Consider the following 26,422-nt stretch of genomic DNA (forward strand, 5'->3'; position numbering starts at 1 on the left):
TATATATATATATATATATATATATATATATATATATATATATAATTTCTCAACAATAGTATAATGTAAGCACACATGCTGTACAACATTCACTTTTGTTGCCTCGGCTCAGCGCGAAAGCAAGCCGCGTTAAAATTACTTTAGAGTTACCTTCGATCGAATGTCAAGTGTGGAATGCGTGAAGTTTCGCGGGAGAATTTCACGACGCTGCGCGCAACATTCGATTAATTTGGAGCATAATATTTTGATCGACGATTCGTGTGTTTTGGATAATAGTACATACATAGCAAGAACACCATTTACATAAAATATAATAAGTATATAGTAGTGTAAACACACATTAGCAAATCAGCCTTTACAGCTTATTAGGAGTGAAAGGCATGATAAATTAGTCTGAATGATTGCTTTTATGGCGCTACTTCCATGAATTTATAACTAAATAATGCGCAAGATTAAGGATAAGCCATGATATCAGGATTGCATCTTTATTAGGAAATTTATACATTCAGTCGGTTGATAATCGAGTTTTATTTTCAATCATAAAAACTATATTGTGTTGGAAGTTCATTGAAAAGAAGCCAACTCTCGATATCAAATTCTTTTGTTTGTTCATTTTTGTTTCTTTTCACAGATATTGCAGTATGCATTAATATTTTAGATACTTTATATAAATATATTTACATATATATATTCACACAGAGTTATGTTGAATATAATTGCTCGCTACTCTTTCGTAACAAGAATCAAAATATAATCGTATTCACACATGGCCGTAACATTGCTGCAGGAAAGTCTAAATTTAAATGCTTTATATACGCGCGTGAATTGTTTATAAACGTGAATATTTAATATTTAATTTAATAGAGTCTCTTACAACTACGTGATCGAGACATTTGTTCCATAAGCCGCATAATTGAATCTTCCAAAGAGATCATCGACAAATTCGCTCATTAAAGAATGAAAAAAAAAAGAAGATACTTAGAGGTTGTATCATACTCACACTTTTACACGTATGACCAAGGTCAAATTAATACCATTAATGTACTATTAATCGTGTATCATACGCCACTAACTGACTTGTGTATGATAATTTCATATTTTGTACCTACCAGTTTAGAAGTTTATAAATATAAGATAGTCTTTATCTCGCGTACGACTGGTTATATATATAAAAAAAATATATATATATATCCGTTAAGGATTAAAGCATAATACGAAATTCCGTTGAATTCTCTCGGAATAGCCGTTACGAAGCGATTTACGATTCATTATTATTTTTATATTTTATTACACACGAGAGTCGAAGTATTGTTGAACTGGAGAAACTTACAATACAGCGACTGTCGAGTCCAATGTATGCGACGAGAGAGGGAGAGAAAGAAAGAAGGAGAGGATACAAACGACGTACGTTCACGATTTTCGATGCGATCTATAGTATACCGGATGGTATGTGTAAGCGTAGTGTAACATATCTGCAATTTCTGTCCAGATTACGAAGTTTCGTTCAGCCGACCGATTTGTAAAAATATATTTTTACGCGTCTCACGAAGACTAAGTAGCCACATGCGTGACGCGCCGTTACCCGCGGAAGAGTTCGCATGGCTCGATCGAGAGCGAGCGAGCATACATTGTACGATGCCAAAATGTTGTTAAAGCGAAGGGAAACGAAAAGAATGAGCAATTACACTGTATAAACTGCAACTGCAAAAATATGCGTGTACTCCGCACGATCCCTCCGTTCGTTTCGCGTTCTGATTTCCCGACGAGACACCTAGATCTTACAAATTCTCTCGCGCATGACTATTTTTATAAAATAGAGATTCATTATGAAGACAATCTTCGAGTCTTATTGCGTCCTGTAAATAAATTGCCGAGCTCGCGTGTAAGATTCGTAAACGTGTATCGTAAACCGTACCGCTCTGTTATAGTAAATGTGCTCGAGCACAGCAGAACATTTTGCGCTTGAAGGCGATGCGTCTCGACACGGCGTCGTCTTTGAGTCTTCCATCCTTGTGTCTGTATAGGATCCTGCGATTCTTTTTACCCCGTGTAATAAGCACTATGTTAATGCATATTGTGACCGATGCTTTTGTAATATGAATTTGTGATAAATAACTGTACCGATACATCTTAATAATCGTTTTGCATACGACCTGCGGAAAAAAACGCACCCGTCTGGTTTCGCTACGAGCTATTTCGCCGTCTGGTTGTTGTCGCGAGTATATTGCAAAGCCGTGAGAAGAATTTGTATTCGGCCACGTTCTCCCTGTTTAACAAAAACAAAACAAAAAAAGAGTAAAAAGGTAAAAAAAGACAAGCGAAAGAAACTTTTATTGTAGTGATCTCTATTTTGCGTTCGAAATTGACTAAGCTGCCGCTTAATTAAACACATAGCGCTTTCGCGTAACTGTTGCATGCAACGTGCGTCCCTCTGGGATATGTAAAATATAAATTATCGATACTTTTAATATCTCGACTTTAACGCTGTATCTTCGACTCAAACTGGTGCGCGGAGAGCGATATGTGCGCGTACGTACGACAGTGAAATTATGTGAAACGTGAGGAGCTTTTCTGCAAAAGAAATTATTATTGATAATGATTATACACAGAGAGAGAAAGAGCTACATCACGAGTACTCGACTGTATGTATACAACAGTTGTACTGAAACCCGACAATGTATACACAAGCGGAGTCACTCTTGTCTCTTTGAGCCGCCAAATTTCTAAGAAACACGCAATTTCTTATAAAAATAAAATTGTGCCTGAAATCATTTATTCAACCGATATGTATATTTGCATTTGCATCACCTATATACCACAACTTTTAATATTAACGTATGAAACGAACATACCAGCAATTTTAATAAGCATTTCATCTTTCGCAGTACAGAAGTTAAAGTGGACAAACATTACCTTTAGATATATCTTAGAGTTGCTTTACAAATATTTTATACTCTGAATGGGTAAGAACTCGATAAGGATAAAAAATCGTCCTAGAAAAGTGGTACAAAAAGCGAGATTTGTACGGCACGATAAGTTGCTTCTCCCGTTACTCCTTTTAATGATTGAGATAATAAAAACTTTGAAATACTTCCTGAATGATTTATTTAACGACATTGTAGCATTCATCGATCGGTAAATACATATTGATAATGTATATAGCAAGTCACCCACTTCCATATTTCTATTACACAGCATATAACAGAAACTTTCTGAAAGTAGAGAGTTAGTCAGATCGTATATTTCACATTTCAGTCTAGACACACACAATGTGAAGTAGCTTTTAAAATTAAAGGAATAGAAAAATCGTATAAACTATACAGTTATATATATATAAATATATATATAATTATTACATATAAAGTACATATATATTAATAATTATATATATACACGATATATGACATATTAATTGAACGTATATTATCATACCTATACATCTTGCATTTTTACATTCATCTCGTAGAACAAAAATAGGGAATAATATTTGTGGAGAAAAAAGAAAAAAAACAGTAAAATACAAATAGCAGTCTCGTTCAAAAACTCGCACTATTTATCACCGTCACGCCAAGATCTGATATTGACTGTGATAAAAATGTCATCAACAATATGTACCACGCGCGTAGTATCTGTCCTTACGTTCTATCGAGAGTAACTCGTTTCGCAGCGAACTGCAATATTCGTATCAGTGAACTGCAATATTGCGTAAATACATTCTTATGCGTATGATACATTCAGTTATAAGCATTCGTTATAATACGAAGAAAACGTTTACTCCCCTTACTTCTTACTACGAGCATCACATCACTGCAGAATATTCAACTGTCCGGTGTTTGTGGCGTAAACCATCCCTTGACCCGGCTGCGGCACCCATCTAATGCAATTCAGACTGACATAGCCCGTAGTCTCGCGACTGCTTTGCAACAATTCCCTAATAAGCACCATACTCTCACGGTTACTCTTAATATCTAGCTCAGTTCTCATATTGCGAATTCGCCAATCTTGAATATGCGATCTGTCCGTTGCGTTAATGACGTTCTGTCTCGCTGTGTTACTCGTAGTAGTGTTGTTGGACATGTGCGCGAGCTCGTCTGCTCTGTGATGACTGTCGGCACGATCGTACACCTTGTAATTTCTCGAGTCATTCGGCTCCAACGGAACTTGCTTCTCGTCCTCAGGCTGCTTCTCGATCAGCTTATAGATCAGAGCCATTGGAAAGGGCCTGGCGGGCACGTGAATTCTACGCGCCAAACCTACCAGAAGATGCTGTTGTGTGGGCGACATCGAGACAGACACCACAGTTTGATCGATTTTCGTCGAGTAGATTCTCTCTCCGAGTGTTTCCCATTGTAAACTATAAACACCTAAAATACAAAATAATAATATTACAAAAGTATATCGATCAGGTGACTCTGTGGGTCGCGATATACGCCTCTCACTCACCTAACATAGTCGTGACATTGATACGACCGGACGGTAAAAGTGTTGCCAATAGTTTTCCATCCGAAGATATGTCAATGCTGGCATCGTTGTGAATCTTACATTCGCGTACCACCACATTCTTCTCCGCTGTGAATGAAACTGTATTAATACGACCATACAGACCAATTGCGTTAAAAAAACATTATCGCGAGAAGGAATCATATTTTAGACAATCTTCCACACTTACGGTCCGTAATATCGGGAATATCACCGTTAGTGAAGTCCCACGCCTGAACGCGATAGCTCTGCATCTCTAGTGTATTGAACATGCTTACTGGTATATGATCTGAAAAATGATGAAATTTGTAAAACTTTTTTCCACATATATGAAGACTATTTATTTATAACGATTTAGAAACTATGGTATGTATTTCGGGATTTAAAAGAGAAAGGAACATATTTACCGAAATCGATATCGTCGCTATCATCGTTTCCTGGATCTTGTCCTCCTCCACCGCCATTGCCATTACCTCCGCCTCCGCCTCCACCTCCACCTCCGCCTCCGCTTCCGCCTCTGCCTCCGCTACCGCCGCCACCACCACCGCCACCACCACCGCCACCGCCACCGCCACCGCCACCGCCACCGCCACCATCGCCACTGCCGCTGCCGCCACCGCCACCGTTCCCATCGTCGCCACCGCCACCAGGACCGGCACCAACTCGTACTCCGCTCGATCGCCAAACCGCCAAGAATGCCGGACTGTACAACTGATATGATAACAATTGATATTGCTCATGGTCTCATACTCAATTATGAACATTTAGGCTCATATTAATAGTTGTCATTTGAAACTTATCTTATGTGAGATACTCAGATTTTTATTTAAAGTTAGATCCAACCTAGGTAGACTATATATATATATACAAGGTGTCTGACTCATACTGTACCAGAGTTAATACATAGCTAGAATAGGTTGGGGTGAGTAATGGAATGGATGTCTTTTTTTAAACAACCACTTGAAATTTTGAGATATTAACAACGAAAAATTTCTACCGAGCGGCAGCCCACTGGCCAATCAGCACACGCGCTGCGGTGAGACGAACGCTGTACACGCTGTAGCATCGGCATGACAAACTAGCCGGCCCAGGCTCTTAGCAATGCGTTTTCCTCATTGCTAGGAGCCTGGCAATTAACATGGCCTTTAGAGACGTATATTATACCCGATTCCTATTGTTGTTCACCATCGCAGAGCTAGGTCCGGGTTGATTCGCCAGATCATTCGTTCGATCGTTGTTTCTGTTGTCGACGCCAAAACTGAGTAATCTCTGCACCATATTCGACGAAAGCGATTGAGCCTCACGAGCCGGTGGCGAGATTCGTCTTCTACGAGCATTGTGGGGAATATTGTTCAAGTCTCTCAAAGGTATGCTGTTCACTTGCAGCTCGGGCACATTGAATTCCTGTCGGACAGACGGCGTGCCCTCCCTGTGAAGGAATCTGCGCCACGAGCAGACGTTGTCCGTGCCAGGAACGAAGTCGATATTGCCGTCTCTCTGAAGCGAGGGATATCTGTACAAGGAGTCGCGAAACGGCAGTGCAGTACGCGCCAACGGAACACCCTGATAAGACGCTCTCAGAGATCTATACAATTGGTGCCACGGTATGTTATTTTGTTCCATAGCTCTACGGAAGGTTGTCCAAGACGGGCTAGGAATTTGCGCTGTCTCGTTATCCTGCAAGTTACTCGGTTCATTGATACGTATCGGCGAATCAAACGCCACAGCGTTTCTGCGACTTCGCCGGTAATCTCTCGTTCGCGCCACCGAATCGCTCTCGTTACGTGGTTGCGATTCGCGTGGACTATCTCTAGGAACGTCGGTCGTCCCTCGATTTTCAGCGATCGTTCGGATCTCACCGCGATCATCGTTATTGATCGAGCTGCTACTTTGAATCCTTTCCACGATACTCTGCACCTCAGCGGACAGCGCATTCTCGGACAGTATAAGGCCGCTACTCGAAGCCGACTGTCGATTATCTTCAGCGCGAGTATTGCCAGTAGAATTGTTATCGTCGCTGCTGCCATTGTTGCTGGATCTAGCCGTGTTAGAACCTTGATTTTCGATCGACGATGTGTTTTCCGAGTGCGTGCCGGCTCGTGTGTGTCGTGAAGTGTAAAATAGTCTCTTCAATTGTTCCGCCATACGATAAGGTCTGTTTATTCCCGGTGCCGAGAGAAGATCCTCCGCGTTTTCCCGGTAGATACCCGCAGATGTGCTTGGTATATCGCTGCGATTGTTTCTCGACAACCTTTCGCGTTCTGTATTGCGTCTATTTTGTGGGTTATCGTTCGCACGATTACTTTCAGTCTGCAAACTATTATCGATACTATTGTTGGAACATGAGTTTTCACCCCTATTCTGATTATCGACCGACAGATCAGAAGTAAAAGGTCCGTACTGACTAGATTCCAATTCTCGTCTCGTTATTACCAATTGTGCTAATAGTAAATCCGTTAATTCCAACGCCAAGTGCAGTAACACATACATTTCTGAGAGAAAAAAAAAGTAGAAAAACATAGATTGATAATAAATTCAATAATAGATATACTGCGTATGTAATAAACATTTTGCTTGATTTAGCCTGATAAACTTACTGTACATCTGTTCGTATAGAACATTGCTTTGAGAACCATTTCCCGACCTCGTCACTTCGAAGAACTGGATCAGAGATCTCACCATCAGACCAAGAACTTGTCTGAAGCAATGTTAATCGATATTAACACACATTATCGAGCAATTTCTCTTTACGTAACATGTATCAGATTCGCGCGTCAGTTAATTAATTTATATAATTCTTTTTTTCCTCACCTAGCTCTTAATCTTGTAGTTTCCCGTATCTGTTCCATCTCCTGATTCTCGTGATCTCTATTTTCCGATTGACTGTCGCTGTCTGATCCTCTATTGACATTGCCACTTCGAGTTAAGGCTCTTTGTTGTCGGACTAGGGATTGCAGTCGCAGAAGATCTTCCGCAATTTTCTGCAGGGACTCAGACGTGGTCTGTCTTCTGTCTCGGTCGTTGTTACTGTTGCTGCTGCTGCTACAGGGTACATTTCTGCGCAAGTGCCACGGTCTCCTAACGTTCTCGCAATGACGAAGTGGATTATTGGAAGACTGAGGCCCATTACGACTTTGCTTCATATTACGCGATCTCAACAACCACGATCTCAGAAGTCTGTGAAACATAACAACACGATTAATTTAAAATAACAATATGTTCTTGGAAAAAAAACCGATGAACGAAATTTATGTCGTTTTCTAAAGAACATAGTTTTGTGCCAAAAACATTTTTGTTAGTAGTTTTTTGCTATTAACAATGTTGCTGTTATTTTTTTTTTACTAAATCGGTCTTAAGAAAAATACGAATACCGGAATTTCATTCTGTGCCGCCAGTTCTGGTTTCGCCTGCTTCGCCACCTACTGCTACTGGAAGATGATCCGGGTGATGATATGCAGGTTGAGCTTCCGCTCTGATTCGCTGGATATTGCGTAACGAGATCAGAGTTGACATTGGCATCGACGTTGCCGCTGTTGCTAGCGTTGTTGCTCGTATCACTTGCCGGGTGATCGGTATTTGTGTGCGACATCTGCGTGGATCTGTCAGAGCTGGCATTACGATCGATACTGTTGACGAAGTTCGAAATACTAGGCAACGGTGTCAGTTGCGACGTTAACGCAGTCACTGTAGGCAAGCTCGAATTTGCACCGATATTCGACACGATACTAGACATACTGGGTAATTGCGCGTCTGCACTGGTCGTCGCTGCTGGTGCTCCTCTGCTGTTCATAGCTACATTTGAGGAATACGTGTGATCGTTCGTTGTATATTGCTGCGTGCTATTGGCATCGGGCGAGGAAGTGCAGTTCTGACAGCGTGACGTCAAGCGCGAATACCAGCCGTCCAACATTTCCTTCAAATTGTGAGATAACATTTGTCGTAGCTCCGAATCGCTCGGCAACAAGTTCGACAGACTGATGTTGGTTGAGGTCTCCTCGACATTGGAGCCGCTAGATGACGGCGTTGGTTCGTCTTCGCGATTTCTCTCTGTGATTCCTCGCGACGTCGACGGCTGGCTGTGATCATACGTTCTGGCGTGATCGTTCTCGCTGTTCTGCCTCTGATAATTCTCCAGCAGAGCCTTTTTGAAGTTCTTCGCCGATTCGTTCTGCGGATTCGCGGTCGTGGACGAGTTTGTCGACGAGGCTGCCGTTGATGACGCAGCGGGATTGCCGGTTGTGTTACCGACATCCCTCTGCGCCTCCGTTTGATCGTTGTTGCTCAGTCTTTCCACACGAACTGTCACGTGTAACGAACGTATCTGTCGCTGCAGATCCTCCCACATTTTACGCACTTGGCACAACTGAACTATCTCCAATCGCGCCCTGTTTACGAATCAAAAACACATTACTCTCAAGTGAGGTAAAGGCACGACACGATCGCGCGTAGTGTATCGTCAACTTACCGGCATAAGCGTTGCATATTGTCAATGTGACGATTAAGTAACTGGATTCCTTGTCGAACTCCCAATGAACCTTCTCTCGAATCCACATTGCCAATACCGAGCATTCTGAGATCGAGGTCCGCGTCGTCTGCATTTCTTTGGCTCTGACTTTGATTCCTCTGTTGTTGCTGCTGCTGCTGCTGCTGCTGTTGCCTGCTGCCGCTCGCGAAGCTGCTCTCGCGATTAACTCTGTCAGCAACGATTCTCACCACAGGATCGTTAACACGTTCCGTTAAATTTGGGAACAGATACGTCGCACTCGAATCGGTCATTTGCAACTGAAACGGAGTACTATGAGTGGAGTCGCTAGCGAGTGTCTGATTCTGATCTACTCTTCGAGACTGATTTTCTCGTAAGCTTCTAAAAGGAAACAACGGTGGTTCTTCGTAACGAGAAGGGTTTAGAGATACGGGCGACAATCGGTGCCCCCCATCACGGAAAGTAATTTGTTCTCTATTTCTATCATTAGAATTCTGATCTGCCGCGTCTTCTGAGAGAGATCTCGCTTGAGCTTGCTCGTTTGACAAGTCATTAGTGTACTCCGTATTTCTACTCGAAGTGTCCAGCTGTATCCATCGACTGGTCCATCGACGAGGGTTCGAATTGCTGTTGGAGTTTGAGTCATCCAGATTGGAATCCGAATTACTGTTTTCTTCGAGAAGCCAATATCCATTCTCCGAATCATCTAACGAAACTTGCTGGACAGTGTTATTGTTATCCATCCGATCTGCATTCAAATGCCGCTGAAGGACGTCTAGCACTCTCCTGAGTAGAGGTAAATTTCTAAATGTTAAAAATTTAGTACACATATTATGAATTGATATTGAGATTCTCCTCAAAAACGATTTGAAGTCTTACCGAATGTATCGAGAACTCGAAGAGTGCTTCAATCGCTGGTGAAGCGATACTCACCTTTGTGTACGATTGCATTGTTGTATGATTCTCAATGTTCTATTAGTTTCGGCATTATTTTCATTCAATTCGTTATTCCCGTTATCGGACAAATCGTTTCTGTCCATCTCCTCGTCATTTAACCTGGAAGAACTAGTCGGCGCCTCCTGATTTTGCGGCCTCACTACTTGTGGGACGAGTTTGGGTACATTTGGTTGAAACGCCGAATGAGTGGAAACCGTGAAGTTAGATGGACCGTTACGCGACGTGGACGCCAAGTACCCTTCGTCGCTCGATGATGAACTATCTCCTGGAATAATAAAAAACTCTAATCAGCATAATGAGAAATAAACTAGTCACGCAATATCTACTATGACCATGTAATATTGATTTCATGTAATATTAAGTTGCTGTAAAAGATTAGTCATTTCTCTGCCAAATTTTCGTAGAAAGTTTTGGTATTAAAAGAAGAATAGAAACTTTCTCGTTAGATCTCTAAAAACTACAGAGTCGATACTGTTCATTTTACTCGTAAAAATCATTAATCCTTTGAAACTGAACAATTTTTGTTCTCTATTTTATTTGATTCAACAAACTTTTTGCATCAATTTAATATTTATTCATTATCACACATTTCCATTAGAAATATTACCGATGTAAGGTAGCGATATCGGCGGCCCCAATTTACGCTTTCGTCTCCTGGGAGGTTCATCCTCCGTATCTGTAGCTTCGAAACGTCTTCTCGTAGCCCTTCCAGCATTTTGATTCCTGTTTCCCGACGAAGTGCTCGCATGCTCGTTACCGTCTGCATGTGCGCCGCGTTCTTCATTCCTTCTGGCTTCGTTGCCGTCTGAGCTCGAGCTAGGAAATACATCGGATTCCAGATGTAAATCACCGGACGTTCCTGAGGGCAGCGTTGAGTGCAACGTGTTTCCCGTCAGTCCGGAACTGGTGCTAGGTAATGGCTCGTCGTTCGCGACGAGCGCTCGCCACTCGGCCTCACTCAGATTCAGTTGCGAAGGATCACTCGCGATATGACGATTTCGCGGCAAAATACCGTACATCGTAAACTCGTCACGCAATCGCTCGATCCTGGAGCTTGTGTTAGTGAACTGTACCTCCATATTGTTGAGCGCTTCGATCTCGTCGGTCAAAGCATTGCGAAGCAGGTGTAGACGAGAGTTGCAGTTGTATGAATGATCAAACAAGGTAGTGGTCTGCCTCTGTAGTCTCTCTCGCAGTTTCTGCAATCGTACTAAGCAAGAGCTATTATTTTCGGCGGCGGCGTTTAGAGCCTCTCTCAAATTTTGAAGAGTAGTTCCGATCTCCTCTTGCTCGGAGCGCTCCATTAGCAATCGCCGACACCGTTGCAGCCTCTCTAGATTCGTATTGTTCACTTGAGCGCTGGAATTCAGCTCGTTCCTCAGTCTTCGTATGGACGACTCGGTTGCAGTTTCATTTCTGCTGTTGGATTCCTCAGGATTGGCGGACGACGTCTCTCGTATATCCATCGGATCTGTGCCGCGATCGATCTTGAAACAAAATTAGTAGAAAACGTTTTTACATGCCTAAGAGAAGGAATCCAGCGTGCGAGTTGCGAGAATAACTCTATAATAGCTTACCGTATCTCTGTTTCTGTTGGATACATCAAAGTAACGTCTCACAAGCGTCACGTATTGATCGACAAGATTCCTATAACATAAATTTATTCTCCTCTCTGGATCCTGCGAGTTGTTCCCCTGCAATCTTTCGTCCACTCCGGCCCATGCATTGTTCAAACGATCGTACAAATCGTTTCTGGGATGAGGGTGACCAGACTGCAACTCGTCGTTGATCGTATTCGCTTCTTGTTCGTGCCTCGTCGCCAAGTCGACCGGTGCCTCGTCGTCGTTACTATCATCCGCTGACCTGTTCTCTGCACTGTCCATATTTTCTAGACTGACGCTGGGTGGATGAAGAATTCTTGTGATATTTGGACGAGATGCAGCTTCCCTAGTTTGATTCAGTTCTACATCGTAAGGCATAAAACTATTACGACAAATCTCGACTGTTACAGTACCGAATGGTGTATTTGTAGATTGAGTATTGTTACGTGACGACACGACGGCATCGTCTCTGAACCGCTGTGCTAGTTCATGCCCGAAATACGTAATAGCATAGGTATTATATCTTCGTAGTATAGATATTGTACCTTCCGATAGATTTCGTCGTCGTGGAAACCGTGTCTCTTCTTGCCTTAGAGTACTCCTCAACTCTTGATTATTGCTGTATCGCATTCGAGACATTTCGAGGCCTCTACGCATGAACAAGTATGCACTGAAAATTCAAATTTCACTAACTCTTTCTCCAACTGGGTATATTGTGAATTTTGTGTATCACATAGCTTGAACAAGTTACTAAAATGATCTAATAACATTAATAACTCAAATACCGGGAGGTTCTTTCCGCATAATTGTCCGCTGGTCCTCTTCCGTACGCGGAGCCATGGTTCCACAAGTGCCAAGGCGAAAGTTCAATATCCGAGAGCCCTACTCGCGGATATCTCAAGTTCCTAATTTTTCAGCAATTAGTGTGTTACAATGTGAATATATATTTTACGTTATAGTATATAATAACATATATATCAGATAAAAATAATATAAAATTCATTTCTACAGCTTTACATACATATGTTATATAACGTTCTTACATTAAACTAGTTCTGAGTAATTGACCCATAGGAGCACGGTCCCATTGTGACTGAACTTGCGGCGTATTTGCAATTCCTGTGATCAATTTTCTCCCTAAACTATCAAAAGCCACGTATCTGCAATTTTTACAAAATGCTGTGGAGTCAAGACATGAGTATACTTCCAATACTTATTCATATATAACATAAAAAGTCACTTCCTTGTACTTTTTTCACAATATTTTCTGTCGTATCATCTATCTCAACCTTTTGTAGAGCACTCCAAAACTAAATGATCGTTTATGTAGTACTATGGACTAATATGCTATTTAATAAAACAATTTCTTAAAAAATCATGCACCAAAACAAATGAAATCTTATTTAGTGCCATCACTAAAATACATAAAATAAAAATGCTCATTGCAACAGTTAGTAACTATTGCTCACATTGAGAGTATAAACCAAAGAAATTTGTTAGATGTATTTATGTATTCATAGTCCATACCAATAATATAATATAATATTTGCCAAAAACATATATGTACTCATAGCAAAAAAGTTAAAGCTTATTTAGGACAAATATATCATATATATACCTCACATACCTCACTTTTTCCTTTTCAGTCTTTGTACTAGCCACAGCAAAAGGTTGAGATTTACTCCAGTCCCAGAAGTGTATCTCATTATATGTTGCTATGACCAATAACCTCTCGGATGGATGAAATGCTAATGAAGCTATGACAGTTTGGCTGTCAGCATTCCATATCTCACTACCACCCTGTATGAACAGAATCACCATTAGAAATTGTGAACATTTAATGTTGAGATGTATTACAAAATTGTAAGGATCATAATACTTACACTTAGATCCCATACACGAACTTGGCCTCCTAAGCAACCAGATGCTAAGATCTGGCTGGAAGATGGATGAAAAGCTATGCACCATGGAGTACGTGGATGACCAGACAGAGTTCTAATATTCTTCCCTGTTGTAATTTCCGTAATGTAAACATTATGATTCCCATGAGTAGATGCTACCTTGGTCCTAAAATTATTTTAAATTTGAAAATGATTTTCTGCAATATTAATTTACAGTCCCATATGCCATAATATTGCATTATTGTCTAGAAAAAGACCTACTATATATATTATATTTTGTATATGTATCTTACCCATCAGGACTAAAAACCATCAAGAATGTAGCTCTAGGAACACCAGGTAACTCGCATTTCTACAAATAATGTTACAAATAATGTTACGAAAAGTAACATTATTCACTTTAACATATTATAAAAAAAAACAAAGAATTAGATTTTTTGTTCTATCATTATATTAACATAATTGTACATATTACTTATATGTTATAATATATATACATATTTATGTATTAATAAAACTAGAGAACAAATTAAAGTTATATACACAAATCATATTATATATAAGTACATACCAATTCCTTATGGTCCTTTAAAACCAAGTTTGTTTCAGCTATTGGTTCTAATTCACGTGTGCTAGTTTTATGCGTTGTGCGTAATCCAAAATCTCTTAGCAATAAGTTACGTAATACATTGCGCGATTTGCTGCAGTGGAGCAATTCCGGTTTCTTCTTAACTTTCCCCATTTAGTGAGCCGTTTTTACAACTACTAAAAAAAATTACAAATATTATAGTAGTATAAAGTTATAATAGTACTTTACAATTATATTCTCTCTTGTAATCTATAGAACAATCAATTACACAAGCATGTTACTTGAAAAACTAACTACTCCACCTCCAAATGCTAAATTAAATTTGTATATTGCATTATCATAATTTATACCAACGCGATCATTAAGTAGGAACTTGAGCAAAAATTACAAAAAAAGATACAGACGCCAAAAAAGGGTGCACTAATTGCAAGCAAGTCTCGAAGTAAGGCGGCGCAATTACACAAAAGATCAGTGGCATAAAGTTCATCTTCGATATCGGAATGACATTGAGCTTTGCACGTGCACTTCAGCGACGTGCACATCCGCGGACGAAATCGGTCGCACTAATGAATCGCTGAGAGTCACACGTTTGTTAAACGTGTCTGCAACGGCAAACGGAAAACTAGTCGAATTCGCGGTTACGCGCTCCAGTCCGAGACGCTCGCACCATTCCTTCTCTCTCGCTCGCTTGTTCGCTCGCCGAAGTTTTCGGCCCGGGCAAATTTTGATTTACCTGCGAATTATCGTTCGAAACCACATACATAGGAAAAAGTCACTTCGCGTACGCGCCGAGTGAATTTTCGGTCACATACTTGATCGAAACATCCTCCTCTTCCACTAATTCGTCCGTAGTTCTCCCGTGAAGCACTGCTGACGAGCCAACCGAAGTCATGAGCCGTCGGTCACGTTTGCGACCATGATAAAGTTCGTCATGTGTCATTAGATGACGTTTTGTGCTAGACTACTAACGAATTATCGAATAACCATTGGGTAACAGTCGGTAATGTTGTCGCTCTCGTCGTGTGTCGATTAGCTCGGTCGCATAGGGAATTTCTGAAGATTTGGGAACTCTTTCGGAGTCTCACGGAACCCTCTATTCGATACTCAATCGGTACATTCGCCTTAGCTAGATATTAATAGAATATCTGATGATCATATACAAAACTCTTGGGTAGATTAGGACAAACCATTGATCTCTAACTATACTGGATAGTGCATGCCTTTGTTCTCGAGCGGTCAAAAAGAAATGGTTGAGTGGGGACGGTGTACCTTTGTCTAACCAACTCGAGGTACCACGTGACTCAATGTACAACCTACTCTGAAAACATTAACCTCCAGACACATTTCCCAAACATCGAAACAGTATATTTTATATATATATATATATATATATATATATATATATATATATATATATATATATATATATATTCGTCGCTCATATTTCAGAATTAATGTTTTTAGTCACGATGGTTTACGCTTGAAAGAGGCAACCACGTCTCAATTCGACTAACTTTCTCTGACTGTTTGGTACCGTGGAGGGGGTAGGCAGTGAGCCTTCCAGTATGGTTATAGTTCAATGGAACAAACTAAAAACTCATCCACTATTTGACGAACTATGTTTAATTTTTAGTTATTAACTAAAGAAGATTGATGAATAATCACGCACAATCATCCGCAAATCGTCTCTAATTAATAACTTAAAAATCTACATAAATATCTGCAAATTATTAAGTTTCATCTACAAGAATCTTATATTAAATATTCTGTACACACACAATGGTGAAGTCGCGATTACATTCCCTCCGACTATTTACCACTGCACATTTTTTCAAAATTCGTGAGTACTTTTATTTATTATAATAATATAATAATACAATATACTCCATTACCTTCAATCACCATAAGATATAACATGTATATATTCTCCGTATAACAAATTTCTCTTTATGTACTTTGATAGTTCATAGACACACATTGATCAAAATTTTATACAATTTTCAATAAAATAATTTTTATAGAAATATAAAACCGGAACTCCCACTAAAATATACTATTCATATGTACAATTATTGAATTTGACTAGTTAAGTTAAAGTCATAATCACTGAGACTATTACTCTCTCTCTCTTTCTCTTTCATTTAGGCGAAATCTGTAGGACAAGTATTAAGACACTATGCCGTTGCTGCCTCTTATTCTTTTTCTTCATTTTCTATGACTTAATGATCTAATATACGTAGATTGCCGGATACAATCTTATTTTCCAAGACGGTTCCGGAGGGCAGGTCTATACGTTCCCCGTGATTGGCAATTATGATGACTGTACCTTTCAATGTCACCCCTTTTCCAAAAGTAACATCGCCCGACACTGTCAAGTGATCCAATTCAAGAAGGTCTGGTATTGTCGGGAATCTAGTTAAAAATTCTTTAACCTGTAAAAGAGAAAGTTGATTTAATAAGGCCTATCAGCCTGTGTAAAGTTTCACATAATTCAAGTATTCAAACAAATATCAGCAATGATTAAAATAGAAAGTGGGTTTCTACTTACTTTAGAAAAATGATTGTCCCCTAATTTAATAAGAGGTGTTGTGGGGAACATTCTTTGAGGACTCATAATGAGTGATCCGTTACGCAGAGTATACAGATTACTCATCACAAGCATCAAATCAGAAGTCTTTTTCACTGGCAGAAATCTACTACGTGGCACATTAATACCTACAATATCAAACATTCGAATAAAACAATATGAATAAATAAAAAAAACTTATATAAGAATAACTTTATTGTGGAACTTACCGATACTTCCTTCGAATGATTTCATAGCGGCCCCTACAGCTGTTTCAAGTTGTATTATATTCAGACCGTTCGAGAAAGTCTTGTTGTTTACAATTATTTCCATATTCAACGCGTTCTTGTCAAGTACTCTCTCAATGGCTATTTAGAAAAAAGTAACTCATTAAATGCAACTTCAGCGCTTATTTAATAAAATTCCAGTCTTGAAATACTTACCACCGAGTTTGACCCACAAGTTGTTAGTGTTGAAAAATTTAAAAGTTTTAACGGACTTGAAGTCGTCGACGTGATCCTTAGGAACTTGAGCAATTTCAAGGAGACGAAGTTTATCCTCGTATTTTATAAGCGTACCACCCTGTATGTAATCGTGAAGTATAAAACGTATAATAATTATATAATCAACGCTGTTCTCCGCGAGAAAATCTCAGATTTCTAATAAAACGCACCTTGACATCCGCGCGCGTCTTGTCGGTTACTTCCATAACAAATTCCATGGGTGGCTCTGATCCTTTACTCAACAATAGTTTCAAAATTTTAATATCTACTGTGGCACCAAGATTGTCAATATTCGAAATGAAACAATATTCACGACCCTGAGAAAACATATTCAAGTGTTTCATAAGTAGACTCTTATTGCTTCAGAGCTAAGCTAAGAGTTTAGAAGGAAGATCTTATACCTCTCGAATGAATTTCTTCAATAAGCCAGAATTTTGGAAACTTTCATAGAAATCTCCGTGACCGGGTGGGTACCAGCTGTTGACAAGTTATATGAAATTTTTTAACAACCTTTCTTAATACACCTGTCAAGAAATATCAATCGTAATAATTTCGCAAAAATCATCTTACGCTTCTATATCTTCGTCGATTTGAAAGTGCTTGGCAATCGGGAGCAAAGAATCCCTATTTATGCGCGGATAGCAGCTTTGATTAAAAGTATGAATGTCTATATCGATTCCTTTGTACTTCCTGATTATGCGTTGGGTATCGTCGTCCGTGTTGAATGAATCCATCAATATGAGTGGCACATTGGCATTGTAGGTTTTATTCAAATGCTGTCACCCCAAAAAAAGAGAAAATACAGTATATTAATTATTATATAACCTTATAATGTCGTTATATGAAACCAATGTGAGACAATATTTGAACGTAATAGATATCTAAATTATAATTAAATATTAAGATACCTCGATTTGTTGAACTGTGAGATCCAAAAAGGTAAGCCCATTTCGTACCGCGATAACTGATTTTGGTCCATGACATCCCATACTTGTTCCGAGGCCGCCATTTAATTTAACCACAACTAATTTATCCAAAAGAGCTTTAACTTCTTGTGTCTCTGGTGATGGCAAGGAATTGTAATCCTTGACCTGTAAAAGAATTAAACATATCATTTCAGTTCAGAAATAAAATGAAACCAACTGGTCAATTTAGTTTATAAATTAAAATAATATTCAGATTAAAAAAAAATTGAAGTAGAATAAATAGATAAATAAACACAAATAGAGAGAATTTCTATAGAATCTCTAGAGAATCTCTCTCTTTCTCTATTAAAAACAAATAGATAAACATATGAGTCTCCTCATTATTATCTTATAGAGATATATCTCATAGAGGAAAATATAAATATCTTATTTCAAAAAATAAAGGAGCCAAGGAAAAGGAAATAACTTAGTGATTATGAAACACAATAATTCTATAAATAAACATACTGATATCACTAAAGATATTCCCAAATAGACTTTCATGATTATTACAATTTGAGGTAACTAATGGAAAGACTCTAAAATTTTTTAACATTTATAAGGCAAATATATTGCATCGAATTAATCAATAAATTTATATCACGTAATAATGCAAATTTATTTATTGTATTGATGCAGCGATAAATTCACTAAAAGTTACACTCAGATTTTCATATTATATTCTGCATATTATTTTGAACACTCTTTTAGAATATTTCTTTCGTATTTCTATTTTATCATTCCACGTGATAAATATGACTATCATATGAATGCCATTTATAAGAAACACAACCTTTACAAATCGACAAATAAAGCTGCTGTTAAATTTGCGTACACCTGTGTCTCAATATCCCCAAAAATTCTCCAACACGATTACCTCTAAATCGAATCCTTAGCAAACGTATGAAGAATTTTAATAATATAAATCACATTTATTTATTGAACGAACTTCTCGAATCACACTTGACAGAAGAAAGAGATAAAAAAGGTACTCTTTAAACTTTGGACGCATAATTATTTCGACTACTCACCGCATCCTCGGGCAGCTTCTGAATACGATCCCATTCCAAGGACGGGCCTTCCTCTTGCAAGAATCGCTCGAACAGATGCTTGAATCCATCGAACTGTCGGTCGATTATCTCCCTCTTGTCCTCGGTGGCGGTAGCTTGCAGTTTTTCGAGTTCCCGCTGCAGCTCGATCTGCGCGTCCCTCTTCGTACGTTCGCGAAACGCCTGCGTATCTGAAGAGCTGCGTTGGTGACCGCGTACCTACGGAGTGTCCTCTAAGATAACGAAAAATGTAACGGGATTTACCTATTCTCCTCATGAAATCCTTCCCCTCCGCGCCAGTCAAGTCGCCAGTAGGACGCAAAAGCGTGTACATGATTATTGCTTTAAAAATCCGCAGCCGCGTAAAAATAATTCCGTTCGAAAAAGAAAAAGGAAAAATAAATGTATACGTTCGTAAGACAATATCCCGGTGACTTATACGATTAATGTCGCTCCTTATAAAAAAATTCGTCAAAATTCCTGTGTACAAATCTCACGTTGTGCAAAATCGGCTGCGTTCACAACTATAGCGTTGTAAATAAATTTTCTATTCTCTTTTGTTCCCCCCACTCTCTCTTTCTCTTTTTCTCTCTCTCTCCCCGTTCGAAACGTAACAAATCTTCTTTTGTTGAAAAAAAAAATGCGATAGCGATTGTGTTCTTCCTCGTAAAGACGCGTCGTTCGGCGCGAAGTCTCGAAAGACGAATGAGACTTAGCGGTAGCGCGTGTCATACATACATGACAAGTATTAACGCCACCGGGTAGAGTCCGAGTCGCGTGTAGAGCAAACGATAATGCGAGTTTAAGATGAAAATTGTCATGACAATACATATCTGCTTGGCATGACTGGAGTAACGTTATCGTTCTCTTTTTCTCATCCGGTCGAGATTGGATTATTCACTTATTAATATCATTTTATAATTTAATGATATTATTAGTGCGCTTTTGGGGCCAAGAGTCCAATATTTATTTATGTGAAGGGGTTTTTATGCATGAGATAAGATAAAACGTATCGCGCAGTCCTAACATAAGTCGTTATATTTAAAAGTTAAACTTTTAAATGCACCGCGATAATACTGCATTGCTTTTTATCGCGACCACTGCGCGATTAGGAAGAAAAATAAATTATAGGTATGTTAATGAGTATAAATGACGTAAAGGACAATTTCTATGTTTGTATGTATTATGTATGCAACGCGCAACAAAAAAGAAATCGTGTAGAATTTGAAGCGGCAAGCGTGGTACACTCATAAGTAAGGATTGCGTGTTGAAACCTAAAGCATCAATGCGACATCTTATTGCGGTCTGCAGACTTCCATGTAACAATTACTGATATGTACCCAGAAAACTTTGACCTCTCTGTTAACCCTTACAACTCTGTCGATAAGATAACTTGGATGAACGTGAGTAGAGGATTATCTTTTCACTTTATATAAGTTTCGAAACGTTAATCAAATAAGCCTTGAACGAGTACATTTTATATTTAAGGAAATCTAATCTTATTCTCAGTGGATATTCCTTGAGATTAGAATTAAGAGAATCTTCTAAATTCGAAAGATAATAATTTGCTAAGAATCGAGGAAAATAATTCCAGTTGCAAGGTGCTGTTTCTTGCACTCTTTAAATTGCCTGGGGTGAAATTTCACGCGAAAAGTAGAGTGCCAAGTCACACGAATTCAAATGATTTTTCTATTTGGTGAATTCTCTATTCTGGATCGTCGAGTGAATATTTTCACTCGAAATTGAAAGGAAAATCGACGCATTCCATTTCCAGAAAATACTAGAGACAGATTTCAGAAGAATCCTCTTGAGGTCGTAGAAGGATATCGTCTGAAGATAAAATTATATTTCTTTAAGTAATAGTTATGCCTGAAAAAGCTCAGTTTCTCGATCCACGTTGATTGAACAGTTCTCTCTATATTCATGAACATCATACGTTCCCAGCGAATTTCTCGTTTTCTTCTTTTCTCGATTACACTGTAGTGAGTATGTATATGTGTGTGTGTGTGTGTGTGTGTGTGTGTGTGTGTGTGTGTGTGTGTGTGTGTGTGACTTCGGAAAAAACAGAAAGATTAAAACAATATGATCTGCTAATTAGCAATAGTCGCTCTCTCATGATCGTGTGGAGAAGAACAGACACACAATCATCATAAGCCGCTCTACGAAACTCATCGTGACACATTCAGATCAGCGAGGTTTAGAAATCTAACAGCCAGAGCAAACGATTATATTCTCGCATGACACTACGCACTTGAGTCAACTAGTTTGCCTATCATCGGCTTACATAACAATGAATTAACGCGCGCGCGCGTCGCACAATCTTATATAAATGTTTTTTCGCCATTAAAATGTTCCGAAAGTGAGGACTCTGGAGTGCCACGTTTTTCAACATCAATGGTTCCGAGGCAACCTTGAGCAATGACACGACAAGATAAGGATATCACTAGATTCTATCACGTAATAAGTAACTGAGAAGACTTCAAGCTCGCTTATTGTCCGCTCTAATAAAATTTATCTATAGAAAAGAGTAAAACTTGTATATTACATGCAAGATCAGTATGAAATAAAATCTGTTCCAAGTGAAGCAATAAGTAGCACAAACAGCTGAACATTCTGCACCTCCGCTGGGATCGAAAAATTCCTCAATCCCTATATTTCTCTTCCTTCCATTAATTGCACTAAAAAGAGACTTGCGCTTGTATTTGCACATTTGTACACGCAGTCATGTTTAAAAGAGACAATTGACAACGCGTTGGGTAACGTCTCCGCGTATATGTATGCCTGGATTTCTAACAGTGACACAATTATTCGCGAAACGCGTGCGGAATAAGTGTTTGTAAATACGTTACAGCCGATCTCCACGCCAAATTGATAACAATATTCGCTTATTGATACTCCTGTGGCCTTCGATTTTTTTTATCTATCTGCGATCTAATCACTGGGTTTTCTCTTGAGAGGAGCTCAAGATCCCAGTATCAGGCTTTGCGGTTTGACTACCGAATCGAAGATTTATTCATGAATGCAACGATTGTCGCGAGAGACGACGCTAAACTTCAATTTCGAGCGAAAATATTCACTTATATTTCCCGACTGTGTTCGCAACTCGTTTGACAATCGACGCGCATTTCACTGGGAGAGATCGAGCTAATCAACGGCGATATCGCTACATTATAACCGTGGTATATCATAAATGATTGAAAAGTTACATACTCTTTGCGTAATGGGTGCGATAAGCGCGGAATACAAAGTTGGCCTTGATTCGACATACCTTGAATAATTCGCTTCGTATCGCAGTCTCGTCACTGTCGTCTCGTTTAGGCCGTTTGCTACTTAATAACGTTTTGCCGAATAATTCAGACACTGACACCGACAGGTACAATTGAGTCGCTAGTGCGGCGTGCAACACCACTCAAAAGAATAAAAGTCATCGAGGCCGGTCATTGACGGACGCGCTTTATTCACGCGTTTACTACTTACTCGCAACAAGTACTCCATGTGCGTAATCTTGTACACTTTTCTCGGACGATGGGCAGTTTCTGAATGAGCACAAGCCACCGCAGCGGAAGAATTCATGATAAGCGTTGCACTTGCAAGATTCAAACAATCAACGTGGGAGGGCGTTAAGCACGAAACGAGCACGCGGGCTTATGAATGAAAAACGAATTGAGGAAGATCTCAATGCACGCACAGCGCGTTAAAGAAAATATATGAAATACGCGTAGTCTCTCTCTGTCTTAAATAAGAATATTTGCCGTAACGCCAAGGCTTTCAAACATAAATTGCCATGAGCGTAACATAAAATGTACCGTAAAAATTGGCCAATCTCGTTGAGTATCGTCTAATCGTAAATTATTTTCAAGAATACTTGACTACAATTGGCCAATTCTTACATGTGTCTTACGTTACTGTGTCAATTTGTGTGTAAAATTAATCGCTTGGCATCTGAGTTGTTGAAACAGGTTTATATACTCGCGTCTCTCTCCCAGTAGTTTTTATTATTCTTTACATAACTCCATAATTTGTGGATAACCAATTTTATACTTATGAATAATTAAATTGAATAATCACCTGTTTTTCACGTGATTTTACTTTATAAAGTAAGTTTCAATAAATTATTCATTAGATACATCAATGTGTATAATATATATGTATACACGTCAAATAAATTTTCGAAAAGTACTAGTTCTTCTTATTATTTTCTTATTGTGGACAACTCAAATTGTGGATAATGATTTTTGCATTTTTGTTTGAATAATTATCTGTTTTCCTTATGCAATCTTACTTTATAATTCTAAAACTTTATAATCCTTACTTTATTATCCTGTAATCTTACTTCAATAAATTATTCAGTAGATATTGCCAATGTACAATATCTATGTGTACATATATCTAATATATGTACACATAGCTGATGTACGCATATATGGAATTATAATTTTTCTTGAAAGTGAAATGTCCCTCGTATGCATTTCTTTTCTCTTATTTTCATTTCCTCCCAAACTTTTTTTCTTAATACATATTTACCGTGTATTTTTTTATAGTAAAATATGCAGAGCACAAACTAACAAAAAACAGTGGAGTATAAATATCAAAATTTTAAAGACCAAAGTCCATAAAAAAGAAATAAATATATGAGTAAAAATCTTTCATATAAGAAAAATGCAAATACAGAGTTAAAACGCGACAGCATTTCATAAAGCACTGACATGTGTAAAATTTTAAAGTGAGTGAAATTGCGCTGATTCCTAGGGCTGCGTTCGGAAACGTCACTCGAGTACTCTTCCTCTCTTTTTATCTCACTCTTGTATCTCGTTCACTCCAACGTAACGGGTACACTTGGGTGACGTTTCCGAACGCAGTCTAGGTTGGTCAAAAGTGGGAACTATAATTCAATTAGCTATGACATTTTGACAGCTTTGTTTTTAGCTGGTTGTTTTTCATGACTCTTGATTCATCCGGCAAGCGGGAATGTATCAAAACAGACATATATAATAGTGACATTTAGTGGCAGCTTGATGTTTCATACATACATGTTAATAATTTAATAATTTAATAATTATAAATAAATTTAATAATTTAATAATTTTTAAATTTAATAATTTAATTAAATAAATTTAATAATTTAATAATTTTTAAATTTAATAATTTAATAATTTTTTATATATATTAACTTTTTACTTACCTTTTTCAACATTCTTACTCGTGTTCGATCGTACCTTTTTGAACATTCGTAATTGCGCATTATACGTGAGCGGATAACCTTCTGATAAACACGTATGTACGAAAAATCAAGCTGTCAAAATGTCATTTCTGTTTTGACACATTCCCGCTTGCCGGATGAATTAAGAGTCATGAAAAATGATCAGCTAGAAACGGACACGGCTGGTCAAAATTTTCTAATGACTATCGATCTGGTGAATGCAACTAAGCATCAATAGCACTAAGCACTCGATAGCATCAATGCAACTAAGTGTACAAACATCTTTCTGCAAAAAAAATAAAAAAGATCTAAGCTTTATGGACGCCCAAAATTAACAAAACGGTTGTAAAACTTATCGTGCTTTCTTATTAGTTCAGTTATTGAAACATTTATCTGAGATTAATATTATCTCGTCGATAATAAAGCTATCAAAGTGTCACTGATTTGAAACATTATTCCCGCTTTTTTGATCGATCTATAATCGTCAAGGTCGCGTATCTAGAAATACCTGTCTGTACGAAAGTTATTTTCCCGCTAATAAAAATGATGATAATAATTGAAATTGATAATAATTGAAAATTATACAGAAGTATTCTTACGTCTTCATAATTCTCCAAACACTTCCGGATCGAAAGAGACCGCTATCAAACGCTGTCAAGATAACCTGTACATAACCTCCAATTCCGCGTCACACTTTGACAGAAGAACGCGAAGTTGGCGAATGTACCAGCTGCGTGGAAACTTGTATCAACTCGACAACTTTAATTATCAGATCACTTCGCAAACTTTTCGTCACTTCCATTCATCAAATGAAAGAATGGAAGATACAAAAGATCAGAAAAAGAGAAACACGCGACATGTACATATGTGTAGCGTATGCACGTAATTGCAACGCAATAAAAGCTAATCCGCAAATAATGTTGTGACAGAAGCAAAATTATAACGACGAAATTTTTGCCTACCTTTCTGTCGTCGACTTGCAACATCTTTTATTCTCCTCAATCTTGATAATAAACACAAATGTACGATATTTGGAAAGATGTCCTTTACGATGCGAAGAAGGTCACAATGATGTTTAAACCTGCCACTTCACACTTTCGAATGTGTTGACGTTGGCTACTGAACACTAGCTAAGTTTGTCTTATACGCTTTCGTGCTAAAAGCATCATTCTGTCTTCCTTCGATATGTAATGAGCGCTAAAGATAGAATGATGCTTTCAGCACAAAAGCGTGCAAAACGAACTTAGCCCTTGTAAAATATTCCAAATTGTGTGTTACGAAAGAGTTTCCATATTTATATATACCTCGAATATATAAGATATCCCCGGCCCAAAATGCGCCGGCTTACACCATTATTTAAAAAAAAAAAACAGACGCTCCGACGTCGTACATAATAAGTTGCCGTCTTAGTTGCACTTTTGACACTTTGTTGTCGATCTGTTTCTCACTCCGAAGACTTCGACATACATCGGTCTCTTTTTGAGTGCAAACAGTGCAGCTAAAAAGAACAGCCGCCATAATGATGCAGTATTGCGAGATAACCAATCAAAATTCGATCAAGGTATCGAGATATCGATTCTCGAAACTGTCGATCTGTACTTTTTATTTACACTTCATACACTTTATTTTCAAACATCAAGATTCAAAAGAGACTTTCAATCCGTGTAATGGCGTTGAGGCGAAGTTCTTAGTGAAGCCTGGAGCCACTTATTGAAGTTGAAGTTGAAAATCTAAAAAAATATAATCAGATCATTGAATCACTTGTATACAGAGTGCAATTCATTAGTCCTGATCTACAATAGGTGTAGTAAGCCATAAGAAATTAACCAATCACAATTGGTTATTCCTCTATAATTCCACTGTGATTAGTCAATTTCTTAAGGCTTAAAGCTTACTACACCTATTGTAGATCGAGGCGTTTAAATATTGGGCGCGTTCAGCGGAAAAAGCGCTCAGTGAGCAATCAGCGAATATTGATTCTTACTGTTAGATCCCTAAATCTAGACCAATTACATTGACGAATTGCTCAACTGTTGTGCAACTGTTGAGTTCGTTGAACGTCCCCATTATGAACACTTTGAAGCACTTAAGGCCCTTGCAGAATGCCAAACAACAGACAATAGAAACAG

The 26,422-nt window shown here is 38.5% G+C and overlaps 2 protein-coding genes across 7 annotated transcripts; both read right to left on the reverse strand.

Moving 5' to 3' along the window:
- Window positions 1-3,088: 3,088 nt before the first annotated feature.
- LOC116850085 lies at window positions 3,089-14,952 on the reverse strand. The gene is made up of 21 exons (XM_032827942.1): window positions 14,744-14,952; window positions 13,993-14,186; window positions 13,715-13,773; window positions 13,404-13,587; window positions 13,148-13,320; window positions 12,564-12,680; window positions 12,306-12,425; window positions 12,066-12,190; window positions 11,497-11,882; window positions 10,527-11,406; window positions 9,896-10,184; window positions 8,945-9,766; window positions 7,851-8,864; window positions 7,291-7,656; window positions 7,077-7,177; window positions 5,644-6,971; window positions 5,019-5,190; window positions 4,887-4,982; window positions 4,670-4,768; window positions 4,444-4,569; window positions 3,089-4,364 (listed from the first exon to the last, which is right to left on the reverse strand). The coding sequence occupies exons 2-21, from the start codon at window positions 14,161-14,163 to the stop codon at window positions 3,805-3,807; spliced, it is 7,188 nt and encodes a 2,395-aa protein (XP_032683833.1). The 5' UTR covers window positions 14,164-14,186; window positions 14,744-14,952; the 3' UTR covers window positions 3,089-3,804.
- An 884-nt stretch (window positions 14,953-15,836) lies between these two features.
- On the reverse strand, window positions 15,837-25,621 carry LOC116850111 (UTP--glucose-1-phosphate uridylyltransferase). 6 transcript variants are annotated; one of them, XM_032828008.1, is made up of 11 exons: window positions 25,598-25,621; window positions 25,256-25,387; window positions 19,076-19,312; window positions 17,988-18,170; window positions 17,650-17,855; window positions 17,481-17,556; window positions 17,250-17,396; window positions 17,020-17,158; window positions 16,807-16,944; window positions 16,559-16,725; window positions 16,230-16,442 (listed from the first exon to the last, which is right to left on the reverse strand). In XM_032828008.1, exons 2-11 carry the CDS (start codon window positions 25,277-25,279, stop codon window positions 16,230-16,232), a joined length of 1,530 nt encoding a protein of 509 aa, XP_032683899.1. In that variant the 5' UTR covers window positions 25,280-25,387; window positions 25,598-25,621. The 6 variants fall into 6 exon arrangements, with proteins under 6 accessions (XP_032683893.1, XP_032683899.1, XP_032683898.1 ...); XM_032828002.1 differs by lacking the exons at window positions 25,256-25,387; window positions 25,598-25,621 and adding an exon at window positions 21,639-22,240 and having other exon boundaries at window positions 15,837-16,442; XM_032828007.1 differs by lacking the exon at window positions 25,598-25,621 and having other exon boundaries at window positions 25,256-25,571.
- Window positions 25,622-26,422: the final 801 nt, after the last annotated feature.

This window comes from Odontomachus brunneus, unplaced genomic scaffold (assembly GCF_010583005.1).
Source record: "Odontomachus brunneus isolate Ranch 3 - 2012 unplaced genomic scaffold, Obru_v1 Obru_scaffold_134, whole genome shotgun sequence".
Lineage (NCBI taxonomy): Eukaryota > Metazoa > Arthropoda > Insecta > Hymenoptera > Formicidae > Odontomachus > Odontomachus brunneus.